This window comes from Rhinoderma darwinii, chromosome 2, assembly GCF_050947455.1.
Source record: "Rhinoderma darwinii isolate aRhiDar2 chromosome 2, aRhiDar2.hap1, whole genome shotgun sequence".
NCBI classification, from domain to species: Eukaryota; Metazoa; Chordata; class Amphibia; order Anura; family Rhinodermatidae; genus Rhinoderma; species Rhinoderma darwinii.
The window spans coordinates 46,236,204-46,256,653 of NC_134688.1; the positions used below are offsets into that span (position 1 = coordinate 46,236,204).

The 20,450-nt window shown below is 43.5% G+C and overlaps 1 protein-coding gene across 3 annotated transcripts in view; it reads right to left on the reverse strand.

Moving 5' to 3' along the window:
* Positions 1-20,450, reverse strand: part of ARHGAP20 (Rho GTPase activating protein 20) — a 100,870-nt gene that overhangs the window by 49,504 nt on the left and 30,916 nt on the right. For all 3 annotated transcript variants that reach the window (XM_075851602.1, XM_075851600.1, XM_075851601.1), the window contains exon 2: positions 7,825-7,910. In XM_075851602.1, coding sequence (XP_075707717.1) covers positions 7,825-7,910 — 86 coding nt within the window. The remainder of the gene's footprint in view (positions 1-7,824; positions 7,911-20,450) is intronic.

Genomic DNA, 20,450 nt, shown 5'->3' on the forward strand with positions numbered 1-20,450 from the left:
CCGTAGCCATGTGCACGGCCGTGATTTTTGGGTCGGCCGGCAGCGGACTGTCAGCCACGAGCCGTCCGCAAATCACTTGCCATGAACATGGCCGCGGCTATTATTTTCAATGAGCCCGACCCGCAGAACACGGCTGTAATAAGACACGTCCGTTCTTTCTGCGGTGCGGGCTCCCGGCCATGCACGGACCGTAAAAACTACGGTTATGTGCATGGCCCCATAGAAATGAATGGGGCCGCAATTCTCCCGTGGATTTTCGGGGGAATTGCGGCCGCAAAAGCACGTTCGTGTTCATGAGGCCTAAGGCTTTAAATAGAGTTATTGGATTGGTTGTCTCCTTATCTAACAGATGACTGACAACCAAGAAACTTTACTTTCTGCTTTGAAAAACGCTCAAGCAACGTAAACCAAGTTCTTCATCTGATTTGTTATTTTTATGTGTTTTGTATATGAAACTTTTAATTTATGCACAAAAAGAAGTGTAAGAACTGAAAATGACATGAGAAGAATACCAGAACAGCGGATATGTCCAATTACTTGAGTCATGAGATAGATGAGATACACGATATCCAACCACTAACATGGGTTTTGAGAATATCTTTAAGGAAATTTATTTAGTTGTGGTTTTCAATGTTTTGTAGGAATCCTGTCATCGAACAGTTATTTCGTTTTCATTAAGTCCAACTTTTTAGATTATAGTCGCTCAGACAAAATAAAGATAATAATTAAACCCAAAACTCTATTGGATATTGCTGATGAAGACAGTCAAGAGGCAAAACAAGTCAAAATGTTGATAAAACTTATCGGCAGTCATTTTTTATGTTTTTGCTGTTTATATGAAATACTAAAAATCTAAATATTTCAATACAACAACTAATAGATACAGGTCTAACCTAAGTGAGCAGAGGGGCTTTATGTTTCTCTGCCACTTTCACTACATCCACTTGTCTCTGTATGATCCATGCTGGTGGTGGGCCTGGCTGATGACAGTGTATGGGACATATATGGGACACCATTATAATGATTGGTTAATATAAATGGCCACCTTTTTAACACCATGCTGTTTTTAGGTCCAACATCTTGTGATGTTTAATTTAAAAACATATCTATGTAGCAGTTGGAGTGCCATTTTTGTGATATATAGCTATAAACCCACTATATAGATATAAAGTTAAAGTGGTATGCCCATCTTAAGTATTTATGGCATAGCCATAGCCACAGGTATGCCATAGATATCTGATTGATGCGGGTCTTAGATTAGGGACCCGCACCTATCTCGAAAACCAGGGTTTCCCGATACCAAACCTGCCTCTTGGAGGTGGCCACTGGATGCGCATCCAGGCATGGACTTAGTACAGAGCTGGCCATGAGTAGGGAAACAACCAAGCTCGCTGTGCTACGCTGTCTCCGTAATGCCCATAGACTGCGACTCTGTCTGCATGTGACGCGAAGCAGCTGCCTCACGAGGCAGGTACGGAGTCGGTGGACCCCCGTTCTCCACATAGCTGGGACCCGCAGACATTTCTATCAGACATTTATTGCATATCCTGTGCATTTACCCCTTTAAATGATTTATCAAGTAAAACTGCCTGGTTTAACAATAAATTTGTCTAAAACTACCCCTCTTTGGAGACCACACACACTTTTCTTTTCACTTTTTAATTTTGCAGAGTGCCGAGAAAAGTTGCAATATTTAACATTAAATTGTCGCACGTCATGTATTGCAACTTTTAATGCCGTTTGAACTCCAACCACCGAAAACATTTACTTATTAAGAAATTAAAACAGCACAGAATTTAGGACCTGTTTAGATAGAAAAGCGAATGGGTCTGTGTTGTAGTTCTCTTCACAGTCTGACCCCCACGGATCAAGTTATTGCACGTAATTGAATGTTAATTTATACTGCATGATATTATAAGTATATATTTGTCTCATGTGTAATATTTAGCTATTAGCTCGGATAACACTTCAATTCTCGTGAGCAGGTGGCATGTCAAATTTTATTCCATAAAAACATCGTTAGCCGGAGAAATGATATTGTACGTCTTGTGCCTTATTAGTAAATGCGCTTGAAATAGTCAGATGAACTGTCAAAACAATTGGCAAAAGTCTTAGAGCGGCGTACAATCACTGGATGGAACGAAACGCAGACTTAACAGAGGTAAGAAAATTATTTTGGGATAATATCTGTGTATATTTCCTCTGAAGATGATGGTAACTTACAATATTTGGCTTGGAGTGAGGCCAGGACTTAATTCCTCTTTAAATTAGTCACGAATTATACCCATGTTTTCTTACTGTAAGAATCCGCTGGCTAGCTGCTGACCTTACAGCAACAAGAATAGGTCTATTCAATGTGTTAGGAAGGACAGGCCGTTACATTTTCACCCAATACTTGTCCTTCATTTAAACTAACAGATCAGCTACATGGAGAAGATTCAGCAAGAATGTAAAGAGCAATCTGTATCCATTTCTTTGGTCATTTGGTCTTGTAAATGCAACATTTGTAGAGCTTATCTTGGCATACTATTCGCCTGGACACAATGGGGGAGATTTACTAATTTCGGCGCCAGTCTATTACAGTAGTGTGAACTGTGCCATATTCCTCAACATGGTGCAGGTCTGACCTGGTGATATTTTTCGCCAGTTTATTATCGAAAGTGTAAAAACAACTTGTTAAATATGTCGACAGAATGTGAATTTGAAGCCCCGCTCACACACAGGGTCCTTAAAAAAAAGGCGTTTAGTCTTTATTTTACGTTGTCTTTGCATCAGACAGCAAATACGATCTCCCATATGTGTAAATATACTCTAAATTAAGAGTTTTGCACCAACATAGGTATACCCCATTACTCAACACCCTTGCCTCAATTTTTATATATAAAGATGGATAGATAGATAGATAGATAGATAGATAGATAGATAGATAGATAGATAGATAGATAGATAGATAGATAGATAGATAGATAGATAGATAGATAGATAGATAGATAGATATGGGATAGATAGATAGATAGATAGATAGATAGATAGATAGATAGATAGATAGATAGATAGATAGATAGATAGATAGATAGATAGATAGATAGATAGATAGATAGATAGATGGAATAGATAGATTAGATAGATAGATAGATAGATAGATAGATAGATAGATAGATAGATAGATAGATAGATAGATAGATAGATAGATAGATAGATAGATAGATAGATAGATAGATAGATAGATAGATAGATAGATAGATAGATAGATAGATAGATAGATAGATAGATAGATAGATAGATAGATGGAATAGATAGATAGATAGATAGATAGATAGATAGATAGATAGATAGATAGATAGATAGATAGATAGATAGATAGATAGATAGATAGATAGATAGATAGATAGATAGATAGATAGATAGATAGAGTAAAAGAAAGTCCAGAGCAGCACCATACATCAAAACAGGTATGGAATGGGTGCACACCTAAAGACACAGGCTATGTCCTATTATTCATAAGGCAAAAAAATAGGCAGCACCCCAGGATACCAGAGAATGAAGAACTTTTACGGTATGTTCACACGCAAAACTAAAAACGGCTGTAAAATACGGAGCTATTTTTAAGGGAAAACAGCCTGAGATTTTCAGCCGTTTTTTAAGCATCAAACGCTTTTTGAGGCGTTTTTTTGCGGCTGTGTTTGGGGCTGTTTTTCTATTGACACAATGAAAAACGGCTCAAAAAATGCCTCAAGAAGTGACATGCACTTCTTTTTATGGAGCGTTTTTTTATGCGCCGTTTTTTCAAGCGACCGCGTAAAAAAATGCCCCGTTGGAACGAAACTCAGTTTTTCCTATTGAATTCAATAGGCAGATGTTTTGGGGCGTTCAGCTTCCATTTTTTCAGCAGTTTTTCTAGGCGTTTACCGCCCGACAAACATCTAAAAAGAAGCCGTGTGAACATACCCTCATCCATAAAAGAGCAGCGAAAAGAGAGTTTCATCTGCATCTATGGATAGATAGATAGTGTAACATATATGGCCGCGGACCGTCGTCCTGACTTACCCCCTGACAGCCGCGGCCATGGACGAGTGAGTGATGGGTGACATCTCCCTCCTGGGAGACGCCAGCTGTCACTTCCGCATCAAGGTACTGGCTCCCACAGTTTGCGCACGCGCATGCTCGGCCTTATAGGGCCAGTACGCGCACATACAGAACACCTGCAAATTAGCCCAGAATGCCTCTGGACTATAAAAATGGCTATGCCCTTCCATTCATCGCCTGAGCGTTGTTGTGTTACCCTAGTCTGTCTTTCAAATGGTCCCTTAGTGATTCCCAGTTCCCAGTGTTCCGTTCCTGCTTCCAGTACCCCGTATCCCGTGCTACCGTGCCCCTGTGCCTTAAAGTGTTGGAGTCATGTTCTCTGCTGCATCTGCTGTGTTGCACCCCGCCTGGAGCCTGCCTACTGCCGTAGCCTCATCTCAGCCTGAAACCACCGCTACTGTCTACGTTGCCTCAGGTACCGTTTCCAGAACTATAGACATTGTCTATACCTGTTTGGCCAGCTGCTATACCGCTACGCTGTACGGCCCAGTGGGTCCACACCCCAAGTCGTGACAAATAGATAGATAGATAGATAGATAGATAGATAGATAGATAGATAGATAGATAGATAGATAGATAGATAGATAGATAGATAGATAGATAGATAGATAGTATAGATATGAGGTAGATATGAGATAGTTAGATAGATAGATAGATAGATAGATAGATAGATAGATAGATAGATAGATAGATAGATAGATAGATAGATAGATAGATAGATAGATAGATAGATAGATAGATAGATAGTATAGATATGAGGTAGATATGAGGTAGATAGATAGATAGATAGATAGATAGATAGATAGATAGATAGATAGATAGATAGATAGATAGATAGATAGATAGATAGATAGATAGATAGATAGATAGATAGATATCCATGTGATTCTTCCCACATAGGTTTAATAACAGATGACAGTTCTATTCTACTTCTACCCATTCATTACAGCTGCCATAAAGTACACACACACTGCTGCACTGTCTATACAGAAAGGGAATGTGTGACTCCAATATGGCCGCCACAAGGGAAGTTTGTTTTTTTAAACATTATACATTATTTTCTTCTACAAATTTGCATCTAATGAAACAAAAATTGAAAGCATTAGTGTTACGAAGTGTATGGAGTAGACTCGGTGTTAAAAAAACTTGTTGGGATTTATGAATTGTTTGTGGCTTCTTTGCTCTATTACCTAAATGTTCTGGATGTCACTAGGGTGAATCCGATAATATAAATATGCCATGGAATTTACTGATTGAAAACGGAAAAAACATCAAAACACTGTTTGTAGCAGCTCAAACTATGCCAAGCACCTCTCGCTCTTCATACCCTCATTATAACACAGGATCTGATGTTTGTGCCAGACTTTTCTTTATGCCACACTAAATAAAGAACTTTCCAAGCATGGCTACTCTGCCCTCATTTACAAAGCAACTCGTCCAGCTTGCAAAGAGCTGAAAGCTCGAAACAGGGCACGATCATTAATTGTATTATTTAGACTCTGTTCCCATCTGTGTCGGAAACTTGCTAGAAGCCTCTGTCGCAGATTCCGTAGATTTTCATGGACAAAATAAGGCAGAATTCTGCGCTACAGTGTCTGGTGAAGCGATGGACACCGTGACAGGAGCTGATGGAAGCCATTAAAGTCAATGGTTTTCTCCGGGCGCCGTTGGTTTCCGGCAGCTCTAGTTTTTCATTGTTCCGCTCCTATGATGGAGCAGAACAACCAAACGCCCAAACGCAGATGTGAACAGAGCCTAACTTATTTTTTTTATAGAAACCTACTTGAAATACTGATTCCAACATTTTATTTGTCTACCTGGAGAAATAAGGTTCCTTATTTCCCCGACATCTGCCAAACGAACGTTGGACAAACATCTAATACACATTAGTTGACATTAGTGTAATGTATGTGGCCCCATTTAAGGGGGTTTTCGGCCTCATACACACTTCCATCACCGTTTTCACGGCCGTTTTTCACGGATCCTTGTGTCCGTTATGGTATCTGTTTGGTTTCCGTGTGTAATTCGTGTCCGTTTCGTGTTTCCGTTTTAAGCGGACGTTGTGCTTCCGTTTGGCTTCCGTTTTTTACGGATCCGTTTAAAAATAAAAAAACGTATTTGACTTCATTTGAACTTGTCATATGCCCCAGGAAACACCCATGGTGATCATGCACCATGCTTAGAAGTCTCTCAACATCCATCTTCAGGAATTAACGTGTACTGTAGTCTGTGAACTTTGGCACGCCCTGCCGTTGCTAGGGCAACGGATCCGTCAAAAACGGATGGCACACGGAAGCCATTACAAAGCGGCAAGCCGCTATTACCACAACAAGCACTCATCTATGCAGTATTCCCAGCACGGCTTAGTGCCTGAAGAAGGTCGTATTGACCGAAACGTTGCACACTGTCATTAAAAACAACAAATAAAAAAATTTACTTTTTTTCAAATTGGTGTGCCGGATACTTTCTTTTATACTCTATCTGGACTCTATTACATGTTATATTGCAACCTTGTCTGTGGGTGCTACTGCATTCACTCAACAGCCCCCTGAAATCCCATTAAGGGGGCCAATGAAATCATACACTGTATTGGCGTACTGCACATCCTCTCGCCTGATTGGCCAAAGAAGGATCCAATGGTTTGCAAATTACCTTTATATAGTATATGAAGAGTTTCGGATTGCTAATGCCAGTCATCTGAGAGGGACACATATTGGTTAGCATACAACACAGCCCCCTAAACTGCAGTTCCTGGGGGTAGTCAGCAGTTGCGGGATCTAAGACACTGCTTAAATGGCATTACAGGACAGTCCCATTCAAGTGAATGGGAATAAGCTGCAATACCCAACACAACCCATGAACAAGACAGGCGCCGTTTCAGGACAAAAGGAGACCCTTTTTTCTAATCTCAAACAACTCCTAAAAGAAGGACATCTAATAGATTCCTTAGTTTAAAGAGAACCTGTTTAAGTGCATAGGACAGAGCTGCAATACCAGACACTGCCCAAAGACAAGAGAGGCGCTGTTTTTGGAAAAAAAAGTATTCTTTTTTTCTAAGCCTGATGCCCAGTTTTGGTAAACCCCTTCTTTTTTTTAGCTAATGGAATAGTCCATCTTTCCTTGGGATCCAATACTGTACTAGATAAGTGTTAGGACATGGCTCTCAGCACTGGATGGGTCTACCCATAAAAACTATAGGATACATGTACAGTAAATATATGGGCAGACAGCCATTATTTATTTCCGCAATAGGGAAAAGTGGCATAAACATTGCGGTTCAGCTCGAAAAATATGTAGCAGATGAAGATGTTGGCAATAGTTATGTATCCTGAGACATTTTATTTTAAATGAGGGTCTCCAAAAATAGACACCTTTAATCAACCAGCCTTGTTTCCCTGTAAGAGGACCTCTGCTGGGACCAACGAAATCACTAGAAACCCCACCCATAGAGAGAAATGTATACATGTTACTATATAGAATAAATATTTACATCTAAATATACAAATACGCAGAAGTAGCAGAGCGGAATTTGTTACTAACTATGACACGTCACTAAGCTAAGATAACTCATTAGGTTTACCAGCAGTCATATGGTAAACCACAGAGAGAACATTGTAAGAAAATGACAATGATCTGTGCCAAATGACAAACTCACATCTGGAATACTGACATATTCAGCACTGTTACATCTGCAGAGCTGATCTTGTCATTAAGAGCCGCATAGGAGTAGTCACTTACTTGGTTATGGTCCTTGACTTATTGAGGGCTTTGCTTAACACGAGTGATGGGGCTGATTGACGTCTCTGTGCCAAGCTCTTCATTTTCTGCAATAAAAAAAGAAAATGAGTTATGATTCTTATCTCTAAAAGAAAGCACAAAGGAGAAGCACCTAAATATAGAGTGTGTACAAACTTATTCCACTGCATAGTTCTGGAGTAATCTCTTTTCCATACAAGAAAGCTATGGTAGGGGTTAACAATTGCCTTTTTCTGGATATACACAGCTACATTTTAGATAAGTCTAAATCTGTATCATTAACCAGTTCAGGACCGGGCTATTTTGAGCCTTCAGGACCAGACACCGTTTAGCCATTTTTAGCACTCGTTAGTTAAACGGCTATAACTTTTTTATTTGTTGGGTTAGCAACGTGATTTTTGCGTTGTTTTTTTCCGTAGACAATGCAGGTTTGTTTTTTTTTATCATTTTTATACACATCCTTTTTGCTATTTGAGAATTTTTAGGGATAAAGTTTGAAAATAATAGTAAAAAAAAAAAAGCTTTTTTACTTCTTAGCAATTTTTTTCTCTTAATATAGTTTTACCCTGAAATAGACCTTTTACTTGTGATCGTCATTGTCTACCGCAAATTTTAATATATTACATGTCTATTTTAGGGTAATTGGCTCAGGGATAGCGTTACGACAATGATTGGCGGGGGGGAACACACAGCAGCCCCAGTTACAGGGGAAATCAGCCCTCTCATAGTGACGATTGTCACTAATAGGGCTGTGCTGGGTCTAGTAAGATCCAGCAGCAGCCTGCTACTAATGGCACTCGGCGATCATGTGACCAGTCACATGATCATCGGGACCAATAGAGGCAGCGGCGCTGCCGCTGTCTCTATTCATATACACAGTGCGCTCATTGAGCGCTGTGTAGAAGAGATCAGAGAAGGTAGAAGCAGCGAAAGGTGTTTCTATCTTCTCGTCAGGGTCCCCGGCAGTCACTGACTGCCGGAGACCCGACATTCAGCTGCCTGATCGCTCGGGCAGCAAGCTAAAACCCGCGCCGTAAATAGTATATGGCGCAGGTTTTAAGGACCCTGACCGCTGGCCATAAATACACAGCCAGCGGTCGGGGACTTGTTAATTACTAAATGGGTTGTCTCATAATGATGAACCCTTCTCAAAAGACATCCACCCTGGTGATTATCTGAATCCAGCTCCTGGAACCCCCAATGATCGGCTGTTATCTCAGAGGAAATTGGCACTGTCCATATATCTCCTCTATAGGGAAATCGTGGTGTTACATGCTGGTCATTGAAAGGAATGGTTGGTTATATAAACCATGGATTGTCCGGGTCTGCCAGAGCAGGAGATACTCTTAAGGTCCCTTATACATGGGCCAATTATTGGTCAAAGGAGCTTTCATATGAACGCTCTTTCACGATCATTGCCTTGTATAAGCAGGACAACGATCAGCCGATGAACGAGCAAATGATCGGTCATCGGCTGATTGTATCGTTTATGCTGCAAGAAATCTTATCATTATCGGCAACCCATCTCCCTGTGTAAACAAGGAGAAGTGGGGCCGACATGATGTAACTGAACCAAGCATTGCTCCTTGAGAAAGGAGCAAACGAGCACCGCTCAACGAGCTGCCATATTGGGCAGTGTAATAGGACCTTTACTTAGAGGCTCCGCGCCCTGGCTCATAGAGGCAAGTTCTAGGCAAGTGACCCCGTTGTATACCCTAGTAGGACACATGGACAGGGGTTGTCTTTATGGCACAACCCTGTCTAACCTCACTAAAGGTAGTTTTACGTGGGCAGATATTTGCCACCAATTGCCAATTGACAATATGGCTTGTCGATTGGCGCTCGTTTGCTCCATTCAAACAGAGCAGTGATCGGAAGTATAGGGATGAACGATCGTTAAAACGATTGTTCGTCCCTATTCATTTTGCATCTTGTCGGCATCACATCCGCTGTTAATACAGGAAAATGTGATGCCGATGAGCGACCATTTTTATGGCCACATAAAAGATCCGTTCAGCCGAGTGAGCAATTGGCTGATCGCTGCCTTGTTTACACAGGGAAATGATCGTGAACGAGTGTTTGTAGGAACGCTTTTTGACCCGATCTTTGGCCATGCAAAAGGGTCATTATGTAACAATGGGGAATCACATCATACCACAATATTCAGGTCAATCTTCATATGTAAAGAGCTCATTTTCTTCCTTCAGACATAACTGTGTTGACTTTGCGGACTACAATCAGATCTTCTGCCTCCTCAATGTATATATATTCAGAAAGAAGTCTTCACTCTGCTAATATTTTGTCTATAGGGTTAAGAAAACTCTCTCACTTAAATGTGTCATCCAACCCAAGTCAAGAATGTAAAGGGAAACAAATGTCTGTGTGGATGCCAAATGGGCCTTTGTTTTTGATTCATAGACTGATGTACGGAATGTATAGATAAACCCTTCATATACTTACATTTTCTTAAATATATGATTTTATGGTTTCTTCCTAGCCCTTTTAGTTTTTATTTAACTTTTTTATGTATTGGTTAGATAGAAAGAATAACTGCCCCTTCCCCACGAATATAACGTAATTGTCCCATAGATATGTGCGCGTGCCATTGCTTTGCATGTATCTTTGCCATATGTCTTCTACCCAGGTATCACGAGATCCAGAATGTCTGTCTGTCATCATTCTGGAATACAGAGTCTAAAATAAAATAAAAAAATCCTCATATACTAATATAATGCATATATGATAGTGCTCTATTAGAATCAAGAAATGTACATGAGAGTTGTGTTACTGTATTGATCCAATATCCAGTTGTACTTTTTGGAAATCTTTTTACTGGATGGCGCGAGATTGAATTGGTATCATGACAAATTGTATAACTTAACAAAATTCAATAAAAGTTAAGGGTGGACACATCTGAATATATTTAAGAAAAGCTTCTAACGGATTTCCTCTCTTAAGGCCCTTTTACACGGGCCAATGATCGGGCAAACCAGCGTTCATATAAACGCTCACTCCCGATCATTGCCCGATCATTCATCGGCTGATCGCATCATTTTTGCAGCATTCAATATTATCGTTGTTGGCTCCACAACTTGCTGTGTAAACGGAGATGTGCTCCTGACATAATGGAAATGTATGGGGGCGAACTATCGTAGTAACAATCACTCGCCCCTATACATAGCCAATCGCTGCTTCTTGTGAAAGGAGCAAACGAGTGCCGATCAACGAGCTCTCTCGTTGATTGGCACTCGTTTTCACCGCCCATATTGGTCTGTGTAAAAGGACCCTTACGTCTTAAGATATTAGACAAGCCATCATTCAAACAGTGGTTATCAACCTAGACCCAACATGTACGTTCACCATATTATATGGAGATGAGAGTCTACCACCTATCCTTTGCGCTTCTTGTCTTCTGAGGATTGTAGACCTCAGGCCACAGACATTGGTGGCGGGAGGCAGGCTACGTTCATGATACTCCTTCCCACAAGCCTTTATTATTAAAGTGTCCTTTCTCCAACCAGTTGAACCACAGGGGTCTCATTCTTAAGATTCTCACTGTTCAGGAGCATGCAACCCTTGTAGTGTAGAAAGGTACAGCTGGTCCCCCCCACTGAGCATTTTTTCGGGAGTGCAGGAATGCTTCATGTTAGAAAAGTCTCTCACTTCAGTAGGATAAGCCAACTCATTATCATCATGGAGAGCTAATGAGACGTGACTGCTATATCCAGCTATTATGCAATTAATAACTTTGCTTGGACTTCATTGTACTTTTAATGAGCCGTGGCTATTCTGGAGTTTTTGGGATGCATGGATTTTTACATCTGCCATGGCTCAAAACTTCTCTTGTGCCATCTATATAAGAGGGATTTGATGTCTAGAAACTTCACAAAAAATTTGCAGTTTTATCATCAGTATTCAGCCTATGTGCTTAAAATCAATCTACTGTATTGTCAGGAAACAACCTATTGTTTCATTTTTTATGTCACTATCTGTATGAAAAAACATTGCCATAGCCTGTCACTTTCTGTTTCCTTGAGTCAACTTTTCAGCTTGACCTGTATACACTGGGGGTAGGTTAAACAGTCTTCTCATTATCACGAAAGGGCAGAATAACAATGAGAGCTAATACAGGGTTTAAAGGAGTTTTCCCAGAATTGACCATTTTCCTGAACCCCATGTTCCTCCTTACTGCACCCCTACAGTGAGAAAGAGCGCCCTGCTGCTTCATTCAATGTCTATGGGACTGACAAATATAGCTGAGCACTCTACACGGCTGTCTCCGTCAGTCCCATTCGAATGTAGTGACGCCGCTCATGCTCTTCCTCTGCTCCATTAAAAGTTCTAGAGATCAGTGGGGATCCCAGAAGTGGGGGTCCCACCGATCAGACTACATGTGTATAGTTGATAATTGTTAAGTAAGGGAATACCCCTTTAAGCTAGATAACCCATGATCACACCATTGACAATAGTGTAACGACCAGCGGGTTGTGGACCCACTGGGCTACTCCACCGGTGAGAGTAGCGGCTGGCAGCAGATAACAGGACACAGGCTGGTAGCTGGTCAGAGGCAGGTAGCTAGCGGCTGGACACAGATAGGTAGCTGGCGGCTGGACACAGATAGGTAGCTGGCGACTGGACACAGATAGGTAGCTGGCGGTTGGACACAGGTAGCTGACGGCTGGACACAGATAGGTAGCTGGCGGCTGGACACAGGCAGGTGGTAGGTAGCTGGGCACTGGTGGACAGCAGGTAACTGGATACAGGCTGGTAGTGGATTACTGGACACAGACTGGTAGCGGATTACTGGACACAGACTGGTAGGGGATTACTGGACACAGACTGGTAGCGGATTACTGGACACAGACTGGTAGCGGATAGCAATAGCAGACAGAAAACAGGCTGGTAACAGACCACTGGATACAGACTAATAACTGATAGCAATAGCACACAGGATACAGGCTGCTAATGGAAAACAGGTAACTGGTAATTGGTAGCAATAGCAGACAGGATCAAGTGCGGACAGGAACCTTTTCTGGATTACTCTAGGTTTTTCCTCTATAACTCAGGCAAGGTGTGTCCACTGAAGACATATACTTGGTGATTGACAGGGATCGGCTGGGGATCGATTTGCGTGCGCACACTAGACCTATAAGATGCAGGAAGTGAGAGTGCCCGTGCCCTATGGGCAGACTCAGCAACGCCAGCAGCCGAAGGAAGTTCACGTGCTTGGCAGTGTGGAGATCCAGGAACCGTACAGCGTGTACCAAAGGTAATCTGGCAGCTGTGCTTGCTGGGAGAGGTAGTACACCAACGAGCGCAGACCGCAGGCGTTACACATAGGTGATGGAGACAGCGCCTCCTCCCTGCACACGTGATGTTTGCACTTATCATAGAGACAGCCCACAGCACTCTCCGATTGAAGTCGTTTTCTGGCTGAGTTTTTTTTATGTGAGATGTCTGCTGTAGAGCAAGTCTTTAGAACTACTGTTCAGAGTTGAGAGCAAAAGGGCTGCCCCATAATCAAATGATAAAACAACAAAACAAAATTGAATCAGAAAATAAAAAGACACATGAACAATAGAGTATGTTTTGATATAGATTTTTAATTAGTTAGAAAAATACAAATACATTTCCTTTAAACCCATTCAGGCTTTTCTGGATAGGTTCAGAATGGGATAGGATTAAGGAATGTCATCAAACATCAAATTTTTTTTTTGTTTTCTGTCCTTTCTTTCTTTTTGTTTGTGTTTTTGCTTTTTTTGTATTTTAATTTGTTTGAATATTGCTCAATTATACAAATTTAAAGGCTATGTAAACTTTTGAGCTCCGTTTCAAAAAAACTTTCTAAATACTTTTTGTTAAAAATTATTTTTACTTTTTCAGATACAGCTGCATTGTATCCTGTATACAGAGCAGCTGTATCTAGCGCTGAAACCTGTATCTGTCAGGTGAGTGGCACTGACGGGTTTAGTGTCAGCGGGTCGATACACAGAATCGAGCTGTTATCGATCATATCTAAATTCCTAACTTAGATGTGATCGATAACAGGTGGATCCTGTGTCACTAAACCCGTCAGTGCCGCTGAAAAGACGGATTCAAGTTTCAGCACAAGAAACAACTGCTCAATATACAGGATATAAAGCAGCTGTATCTAAAAATTATTTTTAATAAACAGTAATTAGAAATTCGCACGAATTACACTAATACACTGTTTAATTTAAAAAAAAATTGGTTTCAAAGGTGTACATAGCCTTTAAAGATCCATTTTTTAAATCGTATTGTATGGTTTGTAACGTCCACAGCCGTGGACCGTTGTTCTTACCTGCCCCCCGACGGCCACGGCCATGGATGAGTGAATGCCGGGCGGCATCTCCATCCTAAGAGACTCTGGCACTCACTTCCACATCGCTGCACTGGTTCCCGTAGGCCAGTGGGCACACATGAGTAAGATCTGTAATTAGCCCATGATCACCCTGGACTATAAAAAGGGCTCTGCCCTTTCACTCTTGCCTGAGCGTTGTTGTGTTTACCCATGTTAGTCTTAGCAAATGGTCCTTTAGTGTTATCCTGTTCCCATTGTTCCCGTGCCCTGCTACCTGTATCCTGTATCCCGTGCTATATCTGTTCCTGTGCCTTAACCTGTTGGAGTTGTGTTGTGCCACCGGTCATGCCTGCTAATATACACCACGTCTGGTGTTCATCTGTGCCGAGCCTCCATTACTGTCTGGACTATTAAAGGTACTATTGTAGGATTGTTGTTTGGCCAGCTTCTACTGCTCTACGGCGGTGCGGCCTAGTGGGTTCACATACCCACAGATCTTGACATGGTTAATCGAGTGTATCCAATCCTTAAGCTCAGGAGGGGAAGGGGCTATCTAAAACTTGGCCATAATTCTTCTAGCATGGTATAGAGTCTCACAGGGGAAGGTACGGTTAGTCTGGGAATGAACAAGAGGAAATTTTGGGGTTGTCTGTTACTGTGACTCCCATGAGATTAAGAAAAAATATACGTATTTGTTCCCAGTAGCCCCTAAGAACAGGGCAGGACCAGGGAACAGGTAAGGAGACGGAAGTCTCTCAACACTTGTGGAATATGTCTGGAAAACCTGGTTTAAATGAACTAAGCGTTCTGGTTGCTATATAATATCTGTGCATTATATAAATGTGACTATGATTTGTGGACACCTGCTTCAGAGAAGCCAAGGCCAAGGAAAATCCATACTCGATGAGACTCCCCACATCTGTCTCCCAATGAGACCTGGCAAGGAGAGGGGTACTTTTGTGACGGAAGGATAGTACATCACTATACAGAATAGATATTGCCCTACGTCCTGCATTACCAGTTTGTAAGGGATCTGCCAGGCACTACGTCTGGGTATACTCCCAGGATTAATCAGTCGACACCTGAGGCCAGACCTCTGAGACTGACACCTGCTCCCACCAATCAGGGTGGCAGGCTCAGGAGTGGGAGAGCCTATCGCGGCCTGGTCAGTCAGAGTTAGCTCCGCCCCCTGTCCATTTATACCTGCCCTTTTCTCTTCCTCCTTGCTTGTTATTCTTCTTGGATTCCTGGCCCCACTGCTGCCTTGCTCCAGCCTGCTTCTGCCGTGCTTCTGCCTTGCTTCAGTTCCGTTTATCCTGCGTTGCTCTGCCCCTGGCTTGCTTCTGCTCCGTGCTCCCGTTTGTATACTCCACTACTTCCTGATCCTGACTGGCTCATTCACCGCTCCGTTTCCTCGCGGCGTTCCGTGGGCTACTGTATTCCCTTGCGTGTTCCCTGTTTGTACTCCTTGCACTTAGACAGCGTAGGGACCGCCGCCAAGTTGTACCCCGTCGCCTAGGGCGGGTCGTTGCAAGTAGGCAGGGACAGGGCGGTGGGTAGATTAGGGCTCACTTGTTCCCTTCACCTCCTTCCTGCCATTACATAATAACAAGCCCTTACCTAGTCTACCATTTCTTCTACGCTGACGCTATCATGGACCCCCTTGAGACCCTGACCCAGCAGATGCAGGGCCTCTCCCTACAGGTCCAGGCCCTGGCTCAGAGGGTCAATCAGTCTGACGCTGCCTTTGTAGTACCCCTCACCTCACCTTTAGAACCCAACCTCAAGTTACCTGACCGGTTCTCAGGGGACCGTAAGACTTTTCTCTCCTTCCGGGAGAGTTGCAGACGTTATTTCCGCCTAAGACCTCACGCCTCAGGTTCCGAGAACCAGCGGGTGGGTATCATTATATCCCGATTCCAGGAAGGGCCCTAAGAGTGGGCCTTCTCCTTGGCTCCTGACGCCCCTGAACTTTCCTCCGTTGATCGGTTTTTCTCTGCCCTCGGTCTCATTTACGACGAGACTGACAGGACTGCCTTAGCCGAGAGTCAGCTGGTGACCTTACGTCAGGGTAGGAGACCTGTTGAGGAATACTGTTCTGATTTTAGAAAGTGGTGCGTAGCTTCTCGGTGGAACGACCCGGCCCTAAAGTGCCAGTTTAGGTTAGGATTATCTGACGCCCTGAAGGATCTGCTGGTTAGCTACCCCTCTTCTGACTCCCTAGACCAGGTTATGGCCCTAGCAGTACGACTTGACCGACGTCTCAGGGAACGTCAGCTTGAACGTTTCAATGTTTTCCCCTCTGACTGCCCTGCGATTCCCCCCGAGGTCCCGTCTCCTCGCTCTTCCACGGAGGACTCGGAGGTACCTATGCAACTCGGGGCCTCCATGTCCCCTCGACAACGTAGAGAGTTTCGCAGGAAGAATGGTCTCTGCTTCTATTGTGGGGACGACAAGCATCTACTGAACACCTGTCCCAGGCGCAAGAATAAGCAGCCGGAAAACTTCCGCGCCTAAGTGATCATCGGGGAGGTCACTTGGGCGCACAGGTATTTCCCGTTAATACTAAACGCAATAAGATTTTGCTTCCATTTCAGGTCTCGTTTGCTGGCCGGTCTGCCACTGGCAGTGCCTTCGTGGATTCGGGCTCATCTGCTAATATCATGTCTGTGGAATTTGCTATGTCTCTAAAAATTCCTTTTATTGATTTACCTTATCCTATCCCGGTAGTGGGTATCGACTCCACTCCTCTTGCTAATGGTTATTTTACTCAGCATACTCCTGTTTTTGAACTCCGTGTTGGCTCCATGCATTTGGAGCAGTGCTCTGTACTGGTGATGCAGGGATTATCGTCCGATCTGGTATTAGGTCTTCCCTGGTTGCAGCTGCATAATCCCACGTTTGATTGGAATACTGGGGATCTCACCAAATGGGGTAGTGATTGCCTGATGTCATGTCTTTCGGTTAACTCTATTTCTCCCCGGGAGGAGGTAAACACGCTTCCTGAGTTTGTTCAGGACTTCGCTGATGTGTTTTCTAAGGAGGCCTCCGAGGTGTTGCCCCCTCATAGAGATTACGATTGCGCCATCGATTTGGTGCCTGGTGCCAAGCTTCCTAAGGGGAGGACATTTAATTTCTTGGTTACCTATAGGGCTGGGTCCAAAAATATTAAGGCTGATGCACTGTCACGTAGTTTCATGGCTAATCCTCCTTCTGAGAAGGATCCTGCTTGTATTTTACCCCCTGGTATAATTGTTTCTGCCACTGATTCTGACTTAGCCTCTGACATTGCGGCTGATCAAGGTTCAGCTCCCGGGAACCTCCCTGGGGACAAAATGTTTGTCCCCCTGCAATACCGGCTAAGGGTACTCAGGGAAAACCATGACTCCGCTCTATCTGGTCATCCTGGCATCTTGGGTACCAAACTCCTCATTACCAGAAACTATTGGTGGCCTGGGTTGCCTAAAGACGTTAGGGCTTACGTCGCCGATTGTGAGGTCTGTGCTAGGTCCAAGACCCATAGGTACCGACCTGCGGGCTTACTACGTTCCTTGCCCATTCCCCAGAGACCTTGGACCCATATCTCCATGGATTTTATCACCGATTTGCCTCCATCTCAGGGCAAGTCGGTGGTGTGGTTGGTAGTAGACCGCTTCAGCAAGATGTGCCACTTTGTGCCCCTTAAGAAACTACCTAACGCCAAGACGTTAGCTTCTTTGTTTGTGAAACACATTCTGCGTCTCCATGGGGCGCCAGTCAATATCGTTTCGGACAGAGGGGTACAATTTGTTTCCTTATTTTGGAGAGCTTTTTGTAAAAAGTTGGAGATTGATCTATCCTTCTCCTCCACCTTCCATCCCGAAACTAATGGCCAAACGGAAAGGACTAACCAATCCCTGGAACAATATTTAAGGTGTTTCATTTCTGACTGTCAATTTGATTGGGTCTCATTCCTTTCCCTCGCCGAATTTTCCCTGAATAACTGGGTCAGTAACTCGTCAGGGGTCTCCCCGTTTTTCTGTAATTTCAGGTTTAATCCTAGGTTCTCCTCCGTTTCCCCTGGTTGTTCCAATAATCCCGAGGTAGAGGACGTTCATCGGGAACTGTGCACAGTCCGGGCCCAGGTTCAGAAGAACCTAGAGGCGTCCCAGAGCGTACAAAAGATTCAGGCTGATTGTAGACGTTCTGCTAACCCACGGTTTGTCGTCGGGGATCTGGTGTGGTTGTCGTCGAGGAACTTGCGCCTTAAGGTCCCGTCCAGGAAGTTTGACCCCCGATTTATTGGACCTTATAAGGTCATTGGAGTCCTCAACCCTGTATCCTTCCGTCTGGAGCTGCCCCCATCCTTTCGCATACACGACGTCTTCCATGCCTCCCTCCTGAAACGTTGCTCCCCGTCCTGGTCCCCCTCGAGGAAACCTCCTGTTCCCGTTCTCACCCCTGAGGGGGTGGAATTCGAGGTGGCCAAGATTGTGGACAGTAGGATGATCCAGGGCTCCCTCCAGTACCTGGTCCATTGGAGAGGATACGGGCCGGAGGAGAGGACTTGGGTACCTGCTCGAGATGTTCACGCTGGGGTATTGATCAGGAGGTTCCACCTTCTCTTCCCCACTAAACCGGGTCCTCTTAGTAAGGGTCCGGTGGCCCCTCATAAAAGGGGGAGTACTGTAAAGGATCTGCCAGGCACTACGTCTGGGTATACTCCCAGGATTAATCAGTCGACACCTGAGGCCAGACCTCTGAGACTGACACCTGCTCCCACCAATCAGGGTGGCAGGCTCAGGAGTGGGAGAGCCTATCGCGGCCTGGTCAGTCAGAGTTAGCTCCGCCCCCTGTCCATTTATACCTGCCCTTTTCTCTTCCTCCTTGCTTGTTATTCTTCTTGGATTCCTGGCCCCACTGCTGCCTTGCTCCAGCCTGCTTCTGCCGTGCTTCTGCCTTGCTTCAGTTCCGTTTATCCTGCGTTGCTCTGCCCCTGGCTTGCTTCTGCTCCGTGCTCCCGTTTGTATACTCCACTACTTCCTGATCCTGACTGGCTCATTCACCGCTCCGTTTCCTCACGGCGTTCCGTGGGCTACTGTATTCCCTTGCGTGTTCCCTGTTTGTACTCCTAGCACTTAGACAGCGTAGGGACCGCCGCCAAGTTGTACCCCGTCGCCTAGGGCGGGTCGTTGCAAGTAGGCAGGGACAGGGCGGTGGGTAGATTAGGGCTCACTTGTTCCATTCACCTCCTTCCTGCCATTACAGTTATTTAAGGATGGGTTTCCATTGAGCGTTTCCTCAGTAATCAAGTCACCCAGGAACTGAGTCTGGAGAGCATGCTGAAGTTGAAGCTAAGGCAAGGAAAATTATTAGAAACTTTTCTTTAAGCTGTTGAATAGATTGGATCACACCCTCTACACACATTCCCGATGAAGTATACCCTCTTAGCCTTTGAGGCACTTGGAAGCGACAGGAGGTCAGGTAGAATACATTTGATATCTTTACTAGCAAGGTTTATAGCATTACTCATGTGAATTAAATATTTTCTCAATTCTCAAAATGGCCACCTATAACATGTATGAGCAGTGTTCACTCCTTATTAAGGGCCAGGCCAATTTTGGGTTTGAGAACAATAATTTTTGTTTATTTTTCCTCTATGTATCCCGGCAGTCAAAACATTTTAATGTTTTTCCCAAAGTAACTGTATGAGACTTTGTTTTTTTCAGGACGAGGTGTACTTTATGTAGGTGCCATTTTTTGGTACATTTACATTATCGTTTCATTTATATAAATTTTATAATGGCAAAAATGCCGAAATAAAACAGTTCTGCTGCAGTTTTTTTTTGTTTTGTTTTTTTACAGCATACACCGAACATCATAAATGATTCTATAAATTCATTGTGCTGGTTGTTACAGTGGTGACAATATGTGTATATTATTTTATGTTTTTGGACTTATATCTAATAAAATTAATTTATTTTAAAAGATGTGCATTTGTGGGTCTTACGATGTTCTGTGCAGACGAGCTGTCATTTTACGCGTCGCTGTCAAAATACGGCGCGTAAAATGACGGCTCATCAAAAGAAGTGCAGGACACTTCTTGGGACGTTTTTGGAGCCATTTTCTCATAGACCCCAATGAAAACAGCTCCAAAAACGTCTGTAAAAAACTCTGCGAAAACGCCACAAAAAACGCGAGTTGCTCAAAAAACGTCTGAAAATCAGGAGCTGTTTTCCCTTGAATACAGCTCCGTATTTTCAGACGTATTTTGCTAAGCGTGTGAACATACCCTTAGAGTCGGGCT